Source organism: Panulirus ornatus, chromosome 59, assembly GCF_036320965.1.
Source record: "Panulirus ornatus isolate Po-2019 chromosome 59, ASM3632096v1, whole genome shotgun sequence".
NCBI lineage: Eukaryota > Metazoa > Arthropoda > Malacostraca > Decapoda > Palinuridae > Panulirus > Panulirus ornatus.
Window position 1 is genome coordinate 27,073,580 of NC_092282.1, and position 23,263 is coordinate 27,096,842.

General features: G+C 36.9%; 1 protein-coding gene and 1 long non-coding RNA gene across 8 annotated transcripts in view; both read right to left on the bottom strand.

The window, feature by feature from the left end:
- Nucleotides 1-23,263, bottom strand: part of Axud1 (AXIN1 up-regulated 1) — a 164,943-nt gene that overhangs the window by 5,605 nt on the left and 136,075 nt on the right. For all 7 annotated transcript variants that reach the window (XM_071696577.1, XM_071696572.1, XM_071696575.1 and 4 more), the window contains exon 7: nucleotides 856-958. In XM_071696577.1, coding sequence (XP_071552678.1) covers nucleotides 856-958 — 103 coding nt within the window. The remainder of the gene's footprint in view (nucleotides 1-855; nucleotides 959-23,263) is intronic.
- LOC139767310 (uncharacterized) lies at nucleotides 12,185-22,968 on the bottom strand. Its single transcript, XR_011717037.1, has 2 exons — nucleotides 17,647-22,968; nucleotides 12,185-17,612 (listed from the first exon to the last, which is right to left on the bottom strand). It is a non-coding gene; the product is annotated as an uncharacterized lncRNA (long non-coding RNA).

Here is a 23,263-nt window from a genome sequence, read left to right on the forward strand (position 1 = left end):
AGGCTCTGGGATGAGGGGACCAATGCCCAGTATTTCAGACAACCCAATAACCTTAGCCACTCTGGCCAGAGTGACAGCAGCCACAAGCAAAATAACAGTTTAAGGTTCTATTAGGCTTTGCCACATATTGTTTTCGTCAAAGATAATCAAGCTAAATATCCCTTGTATTCACCTCTACTATTTCCCCTTTATATTCATCATTATTCACTTTACTGTCCATAACAGATTATGCTCCAAGAAAACTCTCTAAATGGGGAAGCAAGGTCTCTCCAACTTGGTAATTTTTGAAATATCCTCTGATATTCTATTACAATCAGTATACCTCATGTGCTTTTGTCTAAACTTCTGGCTACAATCTTCTTAAAATAAAATAAAAAATAAAACAAATGCATATCATTGCATTGTTTGATACCTGATTTAACCATATATAAAGTACTGGATCACACAAGTAATTGGGGTCACATATTGCATTTTTCAATTAGCTCAGTTTCCTTATTTGGATTGATCAAAATGCAGTTAACCTACAGAACTAGTAAGGTATAGGCTGGGTAATCAGGAGAAAGGATAAACTACTACTTTTTAGTGTAACTCTGAACTCTAACTGGCCACCTTTATTCATTGTAACTTATGAGTAACTAAGTTACTTAAGTAATATTTTCATTGGATGAATAAAGAAGTTAAGTCATTTGGGTATGTTGTACTCCCTTTTCAAGGAGATAAATATACCAAATGCATACTTATCCATGCCCAAAATAAATAATTAGCCAGTGAGCTTGTTTCTGTCTATGTATCAAGTATATATAAAATAAAACCCTAATCTTCATAACACTGTGGATGTATTAAAAGTATACATACCATGCTGGATGTACACAGAAGGTGGGGCTCCAGGGGATAACATCTGCCGAGACTCGAAGTGTGGGTAAAGTGGGGCATTCACTGATCCAACACACGATGCCATCTAAAAAGCAATAATATCCTTCATTAACTACATATGAAGAAAGAATGACTACTGAATGTTAACAGTAAAAATATATATCTTTATGAACTTACTGGAATATTGCTACATTTCTTACTTCATGGAATGTGTTACTATTCATTTAGCTTTGGACAAGAACTGTTGACTGTGTTAAAGTTATTCTCTATTTTTCCCTGTATCTTTACTTTACTCAAACAATACAAAAAAAGTTTTTAAAAGCAAAATTCTGATTCTACTTTGTAAACCATCAAATTAATATTAAGAGGAGCCTCTGCAAATACTGCACTAGAGTTGCCCTCTGCTAGTGGCCTGTTAAGGGTGAGGCACTAAAGGCTAAGGCGGACTGCTAGAGTCCACTAGTTTTGGAGACTATTGGAATAGGTGTCAAAGATAGAGAGAAAGAACAGGATATCACAAACATCACATTAACTCATCAATTTCAGGATACTGCTTCCCACTATGTTCAGAGATACAAGAAAATCAAAAAATGTTAAAATTTTGCATTAAATACCTTGTCCTCAGTCTATTCTGATACAAAATAACTATGCTTTAATAATCAGTAACAGCCTTGAGACAGTATATCCCTTGACTTATAAAAGAAGATGTAAATCAACCGCAATTTAACACACTCTATTTCCAACCTTGAAGAAAATAATGCAAAACTTCAGGCCTGTACAATAAGTAGTTCAAGAGACACACTTGAGAAATATCTTAAGGAAACGTCTCGTTGAGGTCCGTGAAAATGTGGTAATGGTCCTGCACAACCACGCAAATGTACAAAGACGACTATCTTCCTTGATTTTGGTGAAAACTTAACGGAAAGGTTAAGCCAATCTATACACATATCTAGGACACTTACATACAAGTGGCAGGCCTTGTATCCATGAAACAAGTCGCCAGTTCACCGTTTACTGTTCAGTGATGCTTTTTTGTCATTCCATATAAATACTGTCCGGCTTTCAGGTTTCAAAATTATCAATAGTGATCATGTTCGAATGTTTCTAAAAATTATCCAAATGGGAACCCAAAACTTCCAACTAATCAGGTATGCCAACCATCCACATGATGCCACTAGTTGAGTTTCATAATGTTTAGATAGGTTTAACTAATCATCGGACAAAACAGGGAAGATAGTTGTATTAGATTGTACATGAAGAATCTCAGTATGTGAAATAAAGATAAATTTTATTCCAATATAACTATAAAAAAGTTATATATCTTATTAGCATTTGTAATCAAACAGCATTTACATTAATATTTCCTGCTAACAATGACTTCATGACTCAGCTGGCTTAATACTGTGCCAATAATTGGAAATAGCATTCACAATTTAATGTTTACTTTTGCTCTTAATTCTTTCCACGATTCATATTTTCCAGTCAACTGAAACTGTAGTGCAATCCAAATGTTATACAATTACTGTATAGGCTAGCTTCATTGAGTGCTTGGTTTGCTCGGATCTCCATCGACTGACTCCAAAATTTTCACCTCATCCTTATTCATTCACTTTTGGCAATGCATCACCATATATCTACATCTCCCTGGCAGAGTGAAATTACCATTATCGCTATTGTCATCCAACTTTTATAGAGTTTAGTCATGGGTATGTTTTTGAAACTACTCCACTAGTCAGTTAAATTTGGTTTGTTTATACTTCTTCATCAGGCTGTGTTCAGGAAAGTTTGGGTGATGCAAATCTTTTTGTAGAAAGTATATAAATAAATAAACATGAGGTCTTGTCATAGAAAGACTTTTATTTCTCTTCACAATGGACTAAGCATGAACACACATGAAACAGTGATTCCAATGTGCTGCTGAGCTATGATGGCTAAAAGCCTAGTAATTCAATTATTGTATGACGTTTTTTCCAAAAGACAAATGGAAAAATACAGGAAATTTTAAAAAATATGCTAAACTTTTTTTGAGTACAGATATTTGGTGAAATTCTCTTTCAACTTCAACTCAGTCCCACTCTGAGGAGTTTGATCATATGCATGCAATCTCACATATTCAATGAATGAACCTCCCTCAATGAGCAGTTAACATATCTTACACATCACTACAATAATTCAAGAATTTCAATCAACTATGCACACCATGAAGAGCCGCCAAGTGAGAGTAGCTCCTTCAACCCCATTTTCATCCAGAGTGCATATCATCAACAGTACAACAATTAACCTCATCCTGATGTAACTGCTGCCTTCAACAGTTCATTCACTAAATGTGCCCAATCTGTTTTTTATTTATTTGTGTCCTTATAACTGTAACTTACCAATCATCTTTGTCAACATCTTGTAGAGCTCAGATGATTTCATCACACCATATATCATTATCTTTCTTTCCTACAATCTTTAAAGTCCTACTTCACACAAGAATTTATCTAAAAGCTTCTACAATGCTATCACTTTTTTTTAACCACAAAATTTTTCATCCATTCATTTGGTAGATGGTTTACATAATCTTTTTGCACACTAAATACTTCTCTAAATTCACAAAGGGAGTCAGACCACATTTCATGGATTACCCTTCTCTGAAAGAATGCTACCTTACTATTATATGAGAGTTCCCCAGGTGAAATATCAAATGCCTAATTATAGTTTTTCTACTGGGGAAAAAAAAATTATACATAATTTTCTCATGTTCATTTGTATTATCATAACTTTTGGATTATGCAAAGATTCAGCAATCTGCTTCTATAGCTTACTGCTCATATTGTATTTGATAAGAGCTGATGCCAAGCTTAGTCTTGGCAAATCATTATCCACACACACAGTACTGTGTTGGTCACTTGAGCTCCTAAAATGCTATTACTGATCATTGTAATAGTTACACCCAGCTTCACTGAGCACTATGCATCAGTTAAAAAAGCCCCCCAATGTGGATTTGTTTATTTTTGTGTATCTTTTCCAAAACCCTCTCTCCATTAACATGTAAGGTCAAACAAAATTTGGCAGTGCTAAATGAGCAGAAAAGCATGGCAAAACTGATCACATATAACATTTGTTATATGTACAGCTTGTAACTCATTACAGGATAATACATATCGTAACTAGCACAGTACGGATATGCAAATCTGTGCCTTTAAAGGTTCAGTGACAAACATTATGCATGAAATATATCCTTTTGTTGCTTAACACACTATCTGACACTCATTTCTGATGCCAACAATATTTTTCAACATATGCCATTACATGTTTTCTCAAATTGATTTCATAGCTCAAAAGTTCAGTAACAGATGAACAGTACACAATCTCCCCATTCAATCAGTAATGCAACCACAAACACCCTCATTTCAATTCCATCATCCACCTAATCAGGTTGGTGTATGCAAATTCTTCAACACCTTCCATTATAGTACGTCTTGCATTTTTCAAATTTCTAATGATTTTTTTTTATAGTAGAATGGGTTATAATTATAACATATAAGGGGCAGAGAGGTGGCAAGTCCTCTCCCACAGAACTATGCATTCCTGCCAATTTGTCAGCATGTGGGACTGGAGTTAGGAACCCTTATTCTTCAAAATCAATTCACACAAAAGGCTCATGCTCATAAACATACTTGATCTAACCCTATGGAATGAGAAATAGATATATAGATAACAAATGTACATTTTGTATACATCAAACATACATATCTGCAATATCCAGGTAATTCATCCCTAGGAGGCTGACACTCCATGTATTATTGTACGTGGCATCAGAGGTATCTCCTTTTCAGGTTTCTTTAAATATGTTAATATAGTGTATAGATGAATACAGTATTCTACAGCCCCTACCTGCACCAGCTTCTTCCACAATAATCTTTATTAAATGTGAATATAAACAGTTGTAAGCACTTTATGAACCTGTAGCTTCAAAACAAGTGTAATATATATATATATATATATATATATATATATATATATATATATATATATATATATATATATATATATATATGCCAAAAGCAATCCAAATGCATCTAGTGCAAGTTAGGCATACTTTAAGAATATAATGAAAGGAGTAAAGCCAAAACTAACATCACCTCATTGAGCCATGCTTCAACCAGAATATTGAAAAGGGATCATATTGTTTATACCCAGGATGGTTCCTGTCATCCTAATACATGATAGGCTTAGATGCACACTGCATGCCAAGAGGATAAAGCCACACAGCTGAATCAGTCAGTTATTCATTACCATGAAAACAGTCTGATTTAAGGCTAGATTTCTTTAGAAACTAAAAGGCCCCCTAAATTAACTGGGTAAACTTAACATTCAAATTTCTGCAATCAGTGTTACGATGAAAACCTTATTTTTAATTTGCAGCTCATAACCAATAAAACAAGATTTCTGGTTCAAAGTAATATGGCTGTCAGTGTGATATCTAAACATTTATGCACAGCAATCACAGAATTATTTTTTAATACTTACCAATTTTCCAATATCAACATGCATGTGCTTTACTTTACTCCTTTTTATGCCAATCTATGTCTTAACCACCTCAAGTCATGCACAAGCCTTAAACCATAATTTTACATACATTTGCTTTAACTAAAACCAATGATACAGTTATCAAAAGAACTAATTAATATGTAATGAGGTATGTGCAGTTGTAAACAGCTTTGTAATGCTTCTCGTATCATGCCAGTAATACTGGACTTTAGGTGTCTCAGAGACAGAAAATTAATCAGGGGAAAAAAATGGAAAACACATTTATATAATGTCACTAAAAAGGATTTTACACTGGTTTGCTATTCCCCATACAGCAAAATAGCACCAGGAACAGAAAAAGAATGGTCTCACTTGTTCACGTATATAATGCACTGAAACAAGAGCCCCCTATCCACAGACATGTACCATACACCTTTCTGACCACTTCATATGCCATGGTTCAGCCCACAGACATCATGTTGTCCTCTATATACCACAATGCTCCATGCCTTCACCCCCTCCCCCACCGATTCACTTCCGCTTCCATGGTTCCATTCGCTGCCAAGTCCACTCCCAGATATCTAAGACACTTCACTCCCTCCAATTTTCCTCCATTCAAGCTTACATTCCAATAAACCTGTCCCTCAATCCTGCTAAACCTACTGACCTTGCTTTTATTCACATTATTCCTAATTTTCTCCATTCACACAAAGTGAGAAACTGCAGAAGTTGGTGACTGAGTTTGGGAGTGTGTGTGCACTTCCAAACTCAGTCACCAACTTCTGCAGTTTCTCACTCGAATCAGCCACCAGTGCGGTATCATCGGCGAGCAACTGACTCACTTCCCTGGCCCTCCCATCCTCAACAGACTGCATACTCACCCCTTTCTCCTAAACTCTTGCATTTACCTCCACCATCCCATCCATAAACAAATTATACAACCATGGTGACATTACACACCCTTGCCACAGACCAATCACTCTCTTCCTATTCATACACATGCCTTACACCATTGATAAAATTTTCTCACTGCTTCTAGCAGCTTACCTACCACCCATTTATTCTTAAGACCTTCCACAAAGCGTCTCTATTAACCCTACCATATGCCTTCCCCAGATCCATAAATGCCACAAATAAATCCATCTGTTTTTCTAAGTATTTCTCAGACATTCTGCAAAGCAAACACCTGATCCATACAACCTCTACCACTTCTGAAACCACACTGCTCCTCCCAACCTGATGGTCTGTACATGACTTCATCCTCTCAGTCCATACCCTCAAATATAATTTTCCAGGTATACTCAACAAACTTGTCTCTCTGTAGTTTGAACATTTACCTTTATCCCCTTTCCCTTTGTACAATAGCACTATCCATACATTTTGCCAATTCTCAAGGACTTCATCATGATCCATATACACAATGGATATCCTTACCAACCAATCAACAAAAGTTACCCCCTTTCTTAATAAATTCAACTGCAAAACCAATCAATACCGCCGCCTTGTCAGATTTCATCTATCACAAGGCTTTCACCACTTTTCTTTTCACCAAACCACTCTCCCTAGATTCACCTGACTAATCTATGTCAGTCTCTCCCAAGATAGACCGCGCTAAGTCCTTTCTCTATAAATAACTATCCTGGTGCTTCTCTCATTCTCCTCTGTCCCTTCCCTTTCATTCCTTCACACAAACCACATCTACACAACTACTCTTTCATTTGGTTTAATCTTAAATTCTATCATGTACATGCTATATCTTTTGTCACTTCTGGATCATCACCAACAGATTCTGTACCCTATAAGTAACCTTTTCTAACCCAGTCTTCCCTCTCTACCTGTCTATCCCCACTTGGCACTCCCTCTAATTCAAATCCTTAAAAGTCATTTGCACTGAGCCTCTTGTAAGATGATCCAGTTACTCTTTGGAACTAACCTCCTGCTCTAGCATCCTTCTCCATGCTCCTATGCTCCATAACATCTTATACCCAGAAATTTGAATTTGAAATGACAAAGCACTTCAAAAGATTTCACTTTTTAATAATTTGTGTAATTACTCTAAACAAACATACTGCTATAAAGGAGAAACTAGAAAAAATATCAACAAATACATGGTCGGGCCTCAGTGCATCATACATGACAGAGATCAAGTGTGTAAATAAGGTCACTGTATGTACTGCCACCACTTTGCCAAACTGGGAAAGGCACTCCCACATATGAAAATTTTAATCATCATCATCAGGATTAGAAGACATGAAAGCTATCATGGATATCTGCTGAACAAGATGATGGGGGGATAAGAATGACAATTCCCAGCCAAAGCTGGCTGACAAAATTTTTGTTGGTTAAAATAATTTCTTACTCCACATGAACAAATTAAACCATGCCTTTATGGGATTTCCATGGCACTCAGACAGTTTGCTACATTCCCTATGCAGTTCCACAAACCATGGAGAGTAAAGACATGGATATCTTGGGCTTATAAACAGAAAGGGCCTTGGTCTCTTTTCTGTCTGTATGCTTGCAGTGATTGGCAGTGGCCAGGCTTAAGGTATGACAGGCATTTCTATGGATAGTGTAGATTCAGAAAGTTTTATCTTGGGAGGGGATTTTTTGAGAATGGCTGGGGTAACTTTCTAGTGTTTAGCAAAGAAATGTATATGAATGTGCAAGTATGGTTGTACTATTACTGCCTAGTGGATGGTTGAAAAATAGACATTTTGCTTATTTCTGGAGGGTTGGTACATGGGTTGCATGAATGAGAGGGGGATGTATATAGCTCCAGTGAATTTTGTGCCTTTCATATCAAATGTGTCTGTATTGGTAAGATTAAGGCCTCCGTATGTAGGTGATCTGTGGTGATGTATTGGATGCCCCTTATTGTGATTCTGCATTTAAAGTTTTTGTGAATTGGTTCTGGATATGGTGGAGGCATAGTGTATAACTCCATATAATTTGTTTGTAGAGAATAAAAAGGGTCTCTTATTTGCTGACCAATCAAACAAAAAAGTCAAACCAGGGAAGGAATGCTTTCAAGTGATGACTTAAGTGAGTTGAGTTGATATATCTTAACAAGGGCAGCAAACAACTAACAGTGATTGGAAGCTCCAACTTCATCATTATACAGACTCCTGTTCCGAATGGCTTTAAGTGAAATAAGCGTGACTTTCCTCTTCTCGTATAAGTAATTTGCAACATGAGATTATCAAACCATGGAGTGAAGCTGCCTCTTATGCAATGCCATTTATTCACCAATTACCCTAAAATGAAATATGAAGTTTATGAACCAAAAAATGACCTTTCATGCAAGTTTTAGGTATGTAAATGGCAAAAGGGAAGAGAATGTCATAGGGGTATGTATGAAGCTACAGAAATTGCCAACAGTGAAGCACACTTGTTTGAACTTTTTTTTTTTTGCTTACATTTTCCACAATTTTCTTTAAAGGGCTTTAACTTTAGCAAAAACTATGCAGCTAAATTTTCACCATGCCATTTGTGGTATGGCATGTCAGATTTGTGTCACAATTCAAATCTGAGGATATGGTAATTTCCCCAACACCTATAGTGTTTGGAACATTTGCAAGATACTAATCTGAGAGAAGAGGATTTAGTACTTCATTTTCATTGTGTCTAATAAGATATCCATCTGTACTTAAATGGTATGTGGGTTCATTTGATAATACTTGGGAAAATAATCCAGTTGTATAAATATTCATATTAGCTAATTATATGGGCTTAAGTTATGGTTATGAAAATTTTTCTATGCCTTTAAATTCATTCTGACTCCAACAAAAACTATTCAACCAACATTTCACTTTAAATTTGCAAAACTTAAAACATCTGGCTACAATTAAGCTATGTGCAGCACATATTGTAAAGATTGTGATTTACAATTTACAGGAGAAACCAGGTGAAGATTTTAATACAAGAATTTTAGAGCACAAATATGTATTCAACATCACCATTAATTAGTCATACCCTTACTAATAAATGTGCAATAAAGTAGAAAACAAGCATGATACTGAACACATACAATATTTAAAGAAGGTAGTGTGGTGGAATTCTTATCTTCAAGTTGTAAGACTCATACGATATAGAGAAATATACACAAGATGTTTTTCTTAAGCCTTTGGATGGTAGCAAGATACCGAGCAAATGCAGTAAGTACAAGAAACAAACAGCTGAATAAACATTACGTCATAAGTACAAAAACTTGATCATAGTGACCACAGTTATATACTTGAGGCTTCCGCATTCTTCTGATCTTCACATTCACCACGTACCAAGTTCCTGCTTATAAGCAAGGGGGGAAAATGGTGTGTTCAAATTACAGCAGTATAAATTAATTGGATGTACCTGTTAAGCAGTATGGGAGGGTAAAGATTAAGAGGGTGAAGGAATGTGAGGAGCATCAGACAGGACGAACTGCATTTTCAGAAGTGTAGGGGATATGTGGATCAGATGTCGGTTTTTAAGAATGTATGTGAGAAATACATAGAGAAATGGATGGATTTTCATGTGGCATTTACGGATCTGGTGACAGCGTATGACAGGGATGCCTTGTGGAAGGTCTCAAGAATATCCAGTGAAGGAGGAAAGCTGCTAGAAACAGAGAAGTTTTTATCAAGGGTGGAATGCATGGGTTCTATTAGGAAGATGGGCGAGTGAATGGTGCCCTAGGAGAGAAATACTGCCCATGTATTGCCTGCATGTTGTAGAAGGCGACTAGGAGGAGCAAAGGTGGTTGGCTGGAAATCCTCCCTCCCTCCCTGTATTACTTCCCAAAAGAAAGAACAGAGCAAGGAGATGAGCGGGGATTTTCCCCTCAACGGCTGTAATCTGTTCTTGATGCTACCTCCCTTTTGTGGGAAATGGCAATTCAGCCAAATAAAACTAATCAGTTCATTTATCAAAACAACACTTATATTAACTTTAAAACTTTGGTGGGGAAATTATAAATGCAAACAAACCCTATACCTCACACTATACAATATGAAACTTGCCTGACTTCAGCTTGTTATGAGATGCAAAATTTTTTTCACCTTTCTACTCAGCATGGGTGCTGAATTTAAATCCCCAAACCAGATGTGAAGTTTCACAACACATGAAGATGCTGAGAATCAGTTAGAATCTTTTGTTTTAAATGGAGGAGCATATTCTTTTGCTCTTAGGCATAATATTTTGTTTTAAATGGACGAGCATATTCTTTTGCTCTTAGGCATAATATTTTGTTTTAAATGGACGAGCATATTCTTTTGCTCTTAGGCATAATATTTTGTTTTAAATGGAGGAGCATATTCTTTTGCTCATAGGCATAATATTTTGTTTTAAATGGAGGTGCATATTCTTTTGCTCTCAGGCATAATATTTTCATGACATCTTACTCAGAAGATTAAGCATGTCTAATATATCCCAAAAAGTTTAAATTCATGAAATGTCTGCATGCTATAATACATGAACAACTCCTTTTATATGCCTACTTGCTTCTCCTACCAATACAAGGTAGAATCAAGTACAAATGAACAATGGCCTAATTTGCATACATACACTCTTGCAGTTATCATGCATGATGTGTCAAAGCCAGAGCCCACCATTAACAGCCAAGCCCTTGCCTACTTATAAATCAGAATTTGAAAATCCTTTATTGTGCCAAATCATAGTGGTTTTTGTGTAATGCCCATGATTAACCACTTTCAAGTAACTGCCATGATTCACTGGGCATTGATAATGGACATAAAACGGAACAATAACTTCATCTTAATCATTTCAACTGGCAGACACTGCCCACTCTCAATAGCATCTCTCCATTCACTTTCTCTCCTTCCCTAAACCTTCCTAGGTCTCATTTCTTTAAAGAACCATCACCTATTCTAAAGTCACTTATGAATCCAATCTCAATCATTCTTAATTCCTCTTTCATTAGTAAGTTGATCTTAACTGCATGTAAAAAAAAAAAAAGTGCTACCTCACTAAAGTTTTAGAGACACTGCAATCAGGTATGAAAAAAAAAATCAAAAACCTGCATTGTTCCTGATGGGCTCTAGTCTGGCTTGAATCATCAAACCCTCATCTTCAGATATCCCATCTTACTTTTCTTTTCTCTTGTATCTCAGGACCATTTTTCATATTCTAATATCCTGCCCTTGATGAATTGATATGTACAGAAACAGTACAAAAAAGATTTCTCTGGATTTGTGCTTCTTTCACCACAAACTAAAAAACTATCATCTAACATCACTAAATTTGGGTAACAAATTTTGGAGACTCGAACCTTTCTATCTACCATAATCATGAAAAAAAAAAGGTGAACATCCCATTTGTTTATGCAAAAGATTTTCCACCTTTATAGATAAGAATAATCTAAGTGTGAATGATTCACTGATTTACTGCTGACACATGAGTGACCTGTCCATGTACATCACAGGGATTGAGATCATGCAAACTCTAAAAGGCAAAATGCATAACTCAAATTTCCAAATGTGCATGCACAATGTTATTCTAGAGCACAATATCACTTCACAATAAGCTGGCAATTTGTAAGCCAGAAAGGTTATATATCTTTTATCAATTAATGCAATGTAGAAAAACAAGCCACTTAATATTAAAAGAAATTAATCCAGTTTTTGTGTTTAAAGTTTCCTAAATAAGCAGCGAACATATGCTGAAAGGAAGGATACCAAAAGAGATGAAGTTAACCAGAATGCAATAATCACATTAACAAGAAAGATTTCTGCAGAAGACCTTAAGGCCACTTTGTTTCAGTTAATAAAAATGGCTTACTAAATACAAACAAATCATGTTACATTCTTAGGAACTTTATTCTCAATATTGCTTACTGATATCTTTTTGATAACAATCAAAAATAATTTTTCTACATTCAACATATCATTATTAGAACCTATAGTATGCTTCTTAAAAACATTCAATCCGTACAATTAATCATTCCTATTAGCACAATTTGGACAAGTCCATTATATTCTGATAGGTCCATGGTATCACAGGTACATAATCTATCACCTTCTATAATCACAGTTTAGACAAAAATTTTATCAAGTATATTAAATATATTCCAAGATCTACTCTAATATTCTATAACACATCAGGTACATCACGAATTATCTTTTGCCATCACAGCCTAAGCAAATTAATATCACTGATAAATTTCCAGGATGTGCTGGAATAATATTAATTACCTAAGGTACTAATCCAACAACCTTTTACTATCACAGCTCAAACAAATCTCTGTATCTTGTAAAGTCTTTGAAATTTTTGGTAACCAACAAAACCATCTTAATTACAGCCAATTAGAAAAAGATAAAATAAATGCATCAGCAGTATACTATGATTCACCTTTTAGGGCATGTTGCTTACAAACCTAACACTCTAATGAAAAACAGTAGCTAAAACATTAAAATAACCTTTACCTGTGACAGTATATTGTAATACTTTTCATGTTCTTCTGCATGTAGTTAGTTCCTGTTTATAATATCAACATCTTCACAAAATTTAAAAAATACACAATCCATATCAGTAATACGAAGTGCATATAAACAGAATAAATATAAGAAAATTCTTCAAAAGGACTTAAGAATAAGCTAATATGATATACAGGAATTAAGGAATGTCAAGGATAGGGCAGAGAGTCTGACTAAGGTAGCATGCGTAACACAAGAGTGCTTTTATACAGGAACATGGAATTTGCATGTATGGAGATAATTTTATACAAACCATTTCACAGAAATTAATCTTTACTCTATTAAAATTTTCTAAATAAACCATTTCAAAAAAGCATTTATGTTACCCAAAATGTCATGGTTGTTCATTCCAGCAGAACTCCATACAGTAAAAAGTAAGGCTATTCAGTTCTCTCTGAAGTGAGTTCCAAAGCCCTCCACATTATTCAGGTGTCTGAAGTAATGGATATGCATGGAACAAAGCTACTATTGACACCTGCTGATGTAGCAGGTACTTTCAAATATCAAATCCATGAAATAACAGTATGCGAGATATAACACACTACCTTTTCTCTTCTGCCAAGTTCTATATCATACTTCACATTAATCAAAACACATTCCAGCAGTGAGAAATAGCTCAACTATTATCAAAATTCCCCAGCAGTAGAAGGAACTAATGACAAAGTACCTTTATCAGCCTAAAAAAGTTGAAAGTAACTTTATTTGCCTAAAAAGCTGAAGAAATCATAGTTATTAGTTCTATCAATAATCTTTTTCTATTACTATTATACCCTGTCACCATCTCCCGCGTCAGCGAGGTAGTACAAGGAAACAGATGAAAGAATGGCCCAACCCACCCACATACACATGTATATACATACATGCACATATACATATCTATACATTTCAACATATACATACAAAGGCATATACATATATACACATGTACATGTTCATACTTGCTGCCTTCATCCATTCCCGTTGCCACCCTGCCACACATGAAATGGCACCCCCTCCCCCTGTGCGTGTGCACGTGGTAGCACTAGGAAAAGACAATAAAGGCCACATTTGTTCACATTCAGTCTCTAGCTGTCATGTAAAATGCACCGAAATAACAGTTCCCTTTCCACATCCAGGCCCCACAAAACTTTCCATGGTTTACCCCAGACACTTCACATGCCCTGGTTCAATCCACTGACAGCACGTTGACCCCGGTACATCACATTCATGTTCCTGCTCATCTTCACAACAGGGTGGCTTTCATACCTGTTCACCAATTCCAGCTTGAGTTACATGGCATCGAGAACAAATAACTTCATTAAATTCCATCAGGTTCACTCCTGGCGTTATATAGATTGTACCCTGGACTTTTTCAATTTCTTTTTGATCTTCTTGGACTATCTTTTGCCTAGTCCTGTGTCAACTGCAAAGCACCTGATCATAAATTCTTTTACTTCTCTGTCAGAGACAGATGGCATTATTACACAGGAAACAGAGGCTAATCCCATTCCTTGTGGTAACCCCAAGACATGACCATCATATATGTTTCCTGTTACAATTAATACATTAGTAAAAATTCTTTGATCCTTCTTTCTACCTTACCCTCTAAATTTTGTTTCATTAAAGTACTCTCTTCAGTAATGTAAAATTTTCTGGTAAATTCTGTCAAATACCTAAGCAAAATTGTAAAACAGTAAAACTAAGAAAAATCAGTTGATGCAAAAATGGAAAATAAAATCTCAAATACAATGTGATCTGAAAAAGAGTGGAGGTTAACTGGTTAATATGAATACAACTAAAGAAAATAATCACTAAAAGCAAAAAAAATGCTAAATGATTTAATACCAAAAATACCAGAAGCTATTGTAAAAGTTTGATTATCTGACCTGGATGGGAACTGAAGAAGTTCAGATAATTGAAAAATTAAATATTTGGACTTAAGAGATATTAAATAAATGAAAAAAATCAAATAAATTATGGAACAATGAACTGTATATACAATCAACGGTTTCCTGACATTACACGTCTCTTCTTCTAATATACTCATTCATAAATTTACTTTATGCAGTGATGTATTTCTTTGCATCAGGTTCATCTGCAGAATTTTTTCACATCTGAATCTAATTCCACAACACAGTTTGAAATTTCTTAGAAACCCATTCCATCTACTTGCACAAGCGTACGCTTACTCTCTTTACTGATGCTGCATAAAACATGCACAAAACTAACTTATGCTTTCAAGACAAACTAGATAGTTGTTGTAACTAAGTTAAATTACACCAAAATCTTGACCTTGGTTCACATTTTCCAATGCATTTTATCATGCTAATCTTTTGCTGTAAACATAACACCACAAGCTTTCATCCTTTGTACTAATTGACAATGTATTCATCAACATACTTGCACTGTTTCTAGCCAACACTGTGAACAGTTGGATCATTCTTTCTCATGGAGTTCAGGAGCAACAAGAGTGGCCACCAAATTACACAGAAAGGGACTCCAATAATGTAAACAAAGAAACTACAGATACCTGAAGAGCAATGGCTCTAACTGCCAACTTCTAAAGACTGTACAAATTGTATATATGGCTAAAAGTCAGATAACCAAACTTTTGATGGATAGTTGAGTCATCCCATCTAGAAGAATGCTAAGGGATAGCTAAACTTATAAGATACCTAGAAGTTAGAGAAAAATACATTTTCTATCACTAAAATCATCTGGTTCAGAGATATATGCTAAGAGATATTCTTCAATTTAGCTATTTTAAGAACAATTCCTGTACTAATTAATTGTCCTAAATACAGAAACTAAATGAATAAAAAAAAGAATATCTGTATTGCCTCTCTTGAGGCATTCAACTTTGACATAAAAAATATGAATATACACATACTTTTATAAAAAGAACATAGATCTAATTGTTGGTAATGAAGAATAGCTATTGGTTAAAAATATTCTATTTACCTACCTTTGCACAATTATTTCCCACTAGTTTCTAAGAAATTTGTTCAAATCCAGATATATTTAAATGTGGGTATTAACACAGTTAAACTAATCTTGATCTGATTGTGCCTGAAACTGTGCTTCATCTTACTAAGCACTGATACATCAATGATGTTATACACAGTATCCTCCCAAACCCAGACACTTCGAATCATGGATTCTTACAACCCTCACATATAACATACCTTCCAATGTCCAGGTTTTGTTCAGATTACAAGGAGGAAAGAGACATCATTCTGGACTGCAGACAATTTGTGAGTGGTGTGATTATCGGTGATGATTTTTCTCCCAAACCCATACTGTGTCCCAAACCTGGACAACTTGGTCCAGGTTTGGGAGGATAGAGGTGCTTCTCCTAATTAGTCAGTGTGAGGTACAATACACTGTATGCTTTAACAATGATACTGTCATATGTGCATTAATGTAATAGGCTTTGTGTAATGTGCAAAAACAAAATAACATCAATTTGGACAAATCCAATTTCTGAAATATACTCTTGTAAATTTCTCAAGTACATTTGTTCTGAACTATCTAAATATATGTCTTATATGTACTATAATCATGTGACAAATAGGGCAACTATCAATCAGGCTAATTGCATTACTCCATTAATTAAATCAATCAGGTTAATTGTGTTAAACCATTAATTAAATCAATCTATTCTCATGAGATATACATCAATATCTATACACTAACCAAGCTCTGTAATAAAAGTGGACCCTTCTAAGTGATTCTGAACCCCAAAATAACCAATGCAACTTGTAGCAACAAAGAGCATTCTACATAATGTGTGGTATATATCTAAAATGAAAGTCCTTTTAGTTTCTAAGTATAGACATAAAGACAGCTAGAGAACATCATAAATTTCCCAACTGACTAATATCCTGATGCAATAACCTTGTCACAGTGAAAATATGGTAAACAAATATCATTGCAAAAATATTTTGTAAGCACTCACACATATCTACATTGTACTCAACAATTACAAAATGAACGCAATCAATTAATTACTGCTGAAAACCGTTTTCACATGAAATATGTATATTGCCATTATGAATAACATGTAACATAAATAAATATTCACAGTTATGAGAAACTCATTTCTGAGCCTAAACATGTGACAAGAATACAATAGGCTTATATAGATTTGATATTACATAGAAAATCCTCCATACAATCATCTATAGTGGTCTCTACCACAATTAATGAAAAACAATGCAAGTAAGCATTAATGTAAGAGTACTTATTGACAATATCCCCAAATAAAATGAATGAATGATGCTAACTTGCTTCAAGCCTTTCCCCTACTACCTTCCCCAGGAGTAGCTTCAATCTTCATGAGGCTCCTGCAGCACTTGAGGAACTGATCATGTCCAGTGATCGGGATATAAAGTGGAACAATATTTTGCATGTAAATATATGCAGAGTGCAGGTCAGTAAAATATTGTGCTATGGTTGTTGCATTGTGGGCACGAAGGGTCTTAGGATATGTTAAAATGTCTGTAGTGCTGTTGAGATAAGGAATGTCCAGAGATTAGATATGAAAGTGGGGAGAGTGGCTTCAGATGAATGTATGTCTGTTGAGCTGGAATTTAAGACTGAGTTGGAACAGCACACATTTTGTGCTTGTCAAGTTATATCTTATTATATTTTCTTTTATTATACTTTGTCATTGTCTCCCGAGTTAGCGAGGTAGCGCAAGGAAGCAGACGAAAGAATGGCCCAACCCACCCACATACGCATGTATATACATACACACCCACATACACATACCTATACATTTCAATGTATACATACATATACATACCTATACATTTCAATGTATACATACATATACATACCTATACATTTCAACATCTTTTTCATACTATTCTTCATTTCCCACGTTCGCAAGGTAGTGTTAAGCACAGAGGACTGGGCCTATGAGGGAATATCCTCACCTGGCCCCCTTCTCAGTTCCTTCCTTTTTTTTTTTTTTGAGGGAGGGAGCAAGAAAAAAAAAAAAAAAGAGGGGAGGATTTCCAGCTCCCCACTCCCTCCCCTTTAAGTCGCCTTCTACGACACACTGGGAATACATGGAAAGTATTCTTTCTCCCCTATCCCCAGGGATATACATACATATATATACACACACATATACATATACAGGCATGAACATATTCATACTTGCTGCCCTCATCCATTCCCATCACCACCACGCCACACATGAAATGGCAACCCCCTTCTCCTGCACGTGTGCGAGGGAGTGCTAGGAAAAGAACAAAGGCCACATTTGTTCACACTCAGTCTCTAAGCTGTCATGTGTAATGCACCAAAACCACAGCTCCCTTTCCACATCCAGGCCCCACAAATCTTTCCATGGTTTACCCCAGATGCTTCACATGCCCTGGTTCAATCCACTAACAGCATGCCGACCCTGGTATACCACATGGTTCCAATTCACTCTATTCCTTGCACGCCTTTCACCCTCCTGTATGTTCTGGCCCTGATCACACAAAATCTTTTTCAGTCCATCCTTCCACCTCCAATTTGGTCTCCCACTTCTCGTTCTCTCCACCTCTGACACATATATCCTCTTTGTCAATCTTTCCTCACTCATTCTCTCCATGTGACCAGGCCATTTTAATACACCCTCTTCTGCTCTCTCAACAGCACTCTTTTATCACCACACATCTCTCTTACCCTTTCATTACTTACTCGATCAAACCACCTCACATCACATAATGTCATCAAACATTTCATTTCCAACACATCCACCCTCCTCCACACAACCTTATCTATAGCCCACACCTTGCAACCATATAACATTGTTGGATCCACATACATACACACTTTTTCTCTCCGAGATAACGTTCTCACCTTTCACACACTCTTCAAAACTCCCAGAACCTTCGTCCCCTTCACCACCCAGTGACTCACTTCTGCTTTCATGGTTCAATCTGTTGCTAAATCCACTCCCAGATATCTAAAACACTTCTTTTCCTCCAGTTATTCTCCATTCAAACTTACTTCCCAATTGACTTGTCCTTCAACTCTACTGAACCTAATAACCTTGCTCTTATTCACATTTACTCTCAGCTTTCTTGTTTCACACACTTTACCACACTCAGTCACCAGCTTCTGCAGTTTCTCATCCGAATCATCCATCAAAACTGTATCATCAGCGAACAACTGACTCAATTCCCAAGCCCTCTCATCCACAACAGACAGCGTACTTTCCCATCTCTCCAAAACCCTTGCATTCACCTCCCTAACAAACCCATCCATAAACAAATTAAACAACCATGAAGACATCGCGCACCCCTGCCAAAAACTGACATTCACTGGGAACCAATCACATTCCTCTCTTCCTACTTGTACATATGCCTTACATCCTCGATAAAAACTTTTCACTGCATCCAGCTACTTGCCTCCCACACCATATATTCTTAATACCTTCCACAGAGCATCTACATCCACTCTATCAATGCCTTCTCCTGATCCATACTTCAAAGCAAACACCTGATCCATACATCCTCTACCACTTCTGAAACCACACTGCTCTTCCCCAATCTGATGCTCTGTACATGCCTTCATCCTCTCAATCAATACCCTCCCATATAATTTCGCAGGAATACTCAACAAACTTATACCTCTGTAATTTGAACACTCACCTTTATCCCCTTTGCCTTTGTACTATGCATGCATTCCGCCAATCCTCAGGCACTTCACCATGAGCAACACATACACTGAATATCCTCACCAACCTAGGTATATCTATTATCTATCTATTCATTTATTTTGCTTTGTCGCTGTCTCCCGCGTTAGCAAGGTAGCGCAAGGAAACAGATGAAAGAATGGCCCAACCCAACCACCTACACATGTATATACATACATGTCCACACACGCAAAAATATATACCTATGCATCTCAACGTATACATATATATATATATATATATATATATATATATATATATATATTTTTTTTTTTTTTTTTTTATACTTTGTCGCTGTCTCCCGCGTTTGCGAGGTAGCGCAAGGAAACAGACGAAAGAAATGGCCCAACCCCCCCCCATACACATGTACATACACACGTCCACACACGCAAATATACATACCTACACACCTTTCCATGGTTTACCCCAGACGCTTCACATGCCCTGATTCACTCCACTGACAGCACGTCAACCCCTGTATACCACATCGCTCCAATTCACTCTATTCCTTGCCCTCCTTACACCCTCCTGCATGTTCAGGCCCCGATCACACAAAATCTTTTTCACTCCATCTTTCCACCTCCAATTTGGTCTCCCTCTTCTCCTCGTTCCCTCCACCTCCGACACATATATCCTCTTGGTCAATCTTTCCTCACTCATTCTCTCCATGTGACCAAACCATTTCAAAACACCCTCTTCTGCTCTCTCAACCACGCTCTTTTTATTTCCACACATCTCTCTTACCCTTACGTTACTTACTCGATCAAACCACCTCACACCACACATTGTCCTCAAACATCTCATTTCCAGCACATCCATCCTCCTGCGCACAACTCTATCCATAGCCCACGCCTCGCAACCATACAACATTGTTGGAACCACTATTCCTTCAAACATACCCATTTTTGCTTTCCGAGATACTGTTCTCGACTTCCACACATTTTTCAAGGCTCCCAAAATTTTCGCCCCCTCCCCCACCCTATGATCCACTTCCGCTTCCATGGTTCCATCCGCTGACAGATCCACTCCCAGATATCTAAAACACCTCACTTCCTCCAGTTTTTCTCCATTCAAACTCACCTCCCAATTGACTTGACCCTCAACCCTACTGTACCTAATAACCTTGCTCTTATTCACATTTACTCTTAACTTTCTTCTTCCACACACTTTACCAAACTCAGTCACCAGCTTCTGGTGAAGTGAGTCAGTTGTTGTTCGCTGATGATACAGCGCTGGTGGCTGATATATATATATATATATATATATATATATATATATATATATACACACACAGACATATACATATATACACATGTACATAATGCATACTGTCCACCTTTATTCATTCCCATCGCCACCCTGCCACACATGTAATAACAACCTCCTCCCCCCTCATGTGCGTGAGGTAGCACTCAGTCTCTAGCTGTCATGTAATAATGCACCGAAACCACAGCTCCCTTTCCACATCCAGGCCCCACACAACTTTCCATGGTTTACCCCAGACGCTTCACATGCCCTCGTTCAATCCATTGACAGCACGTCGACCCCGGTATACAACATCGTTCCAATTCACTCTATTACTTGCACGCCTTTCACCCTCCTGCATGTTCAAGCCCCAATCACTTAAAATCTTTTTCACCCTATCTTTCCACCTCCAATTTGGTCTCCCACTTCTCCTCGTTCCCTCCACCTCCGACACATATATCCTCTTGGTCAAACTTTCCTCACTCATTCTCTCCATGTGACCAAACCATTTCAAAACAACCTCTTCTGCTCTCTCAACCACACTCATTTTATTACCACACATCTCTCTTACCCTATTATTACTTACTCGATCAAACCACCTCACACCACATATCGTCCTCAAACATCTCATTTCCAGCACATCCACCCTCCTCCACACAACTCTATCCATAGCCCACACCTTGCAACCATACAACATTGCTGGAACCACTATTCCTTCAAACACACCCACCTCTGCTTTTCGAGATAATGTTCTCGACTTCCACACATTTTTCAAGGCTCCCAGAATTTTCGCCCCCTCCCCCACCCTATGATTCACTTCTGCTTCCATGGTTCCATCCGCTGCCAAATCCACTCTCAGATATCTAAAACACTTCACTTCCTCCAGTTTTTCTCCATTCAAACTTACCTCCCAATTGACTTGACCCTCAACCCTACTGTACCTAATAACCTTGCTCTTATTCACATTTACTCTTAACTTTCTTCTTTCACACATTTTACCAAACTCAGTCACCAGCTTCTGCAGTTTCTCACATGAATCAGCCACCAGCGCTGTACCATCAGCGAAACAACAACTGACTCACTTCCCAAGCTCTCTCATCCACAACAGACTGCATACTTGCCCCTCTTTCCAAATCTCTTGCATTCACCTCCCTAACAAACCCATCCATAAACAAATTAAACAATCATGGAGACATCACACACCCCTGCCGCAAACCTACATTCACTGAGAACCAATCACTTTCCTCTCTTCCTACACGTACACATGCCTTACATCCTCGATAAAAACTTTTCACTGCTTCTAACAACTTAACTCCCACACCATATATTCTTAATACCTTCCACAGAGCATCTACATCCACTCTATCAATGCCTTCTCCTGATCCATACTTCAAAGCAAACACCTGATCCACACATCCTCTACCACTTCTGAAACCACACTGCTCTTACCCAATCTGATGCTCTGTACATGCCTTCACCCTCTCAATCAATACCCTCCCATATAATTTACCAGGAATACTCAACAAACTTATACCTCTGTAATTTGAGCACTCACTCTTATCCCCTTTACCTTTGTACAATGGCACTATGCAAGCATTCCGCCAATCCTCAGGCACCCCCTTTTTTAATAAATTCCACTGCAGTACCATCCAAACCCACCAGTCCTCAGGTACCTGACCTTCAATTATACATACTAACAAAAGCACTTAATTTGGTCTCCCACTTCTCCTCGTTCCCTCCACCTCTGACACATATATCCTCTTGGTCAATCTTTCCTCACTCATTCTCTCCATGTGACCATACCATTTCAATACACCCTCTTCTGCTCTCTCAACCACACTCTTTTTATTACCAGACATCTCTTTTACCCTTTCATTACTTACTCGATCAAACCACCTCACACCACATATTGTCCTCACACAGCTCATTTCCAACACATCCACCCTCCTCAACACAACTCTATCTATACACACCTCGCAACCATATAACATTGCTGGTACCACTATTCCTTCATTTATATCTATTTTATTTTGCTTTGTCGCTGTCTCCCGCGTTTGCGAGGTAGCGCAAGGAAACAGACGAAAGAAATGGTCCAACCCACCCCCATACACATGTATAATACATACACATCCACACACGCAAATATACATACCTATACATCTCAATGTACACATATATATACATACCTATACATTTCAATGTATACATACATATACATACCTATACATTTCAATGTATACATACATATACATACCTATACATTTCAATGTATACATACATATACATACCTATACATTTCAATGTATACATACATATACATACCTATACATTTCAATGTATACATACATATACATACCTATACATTTCAATGTATACATACATATACATACCTATACATTTCAATGTATACATACATATACATACCTATACATTTCAATGTATACATACATATACATACCTATACATTTCAATGTATACATAC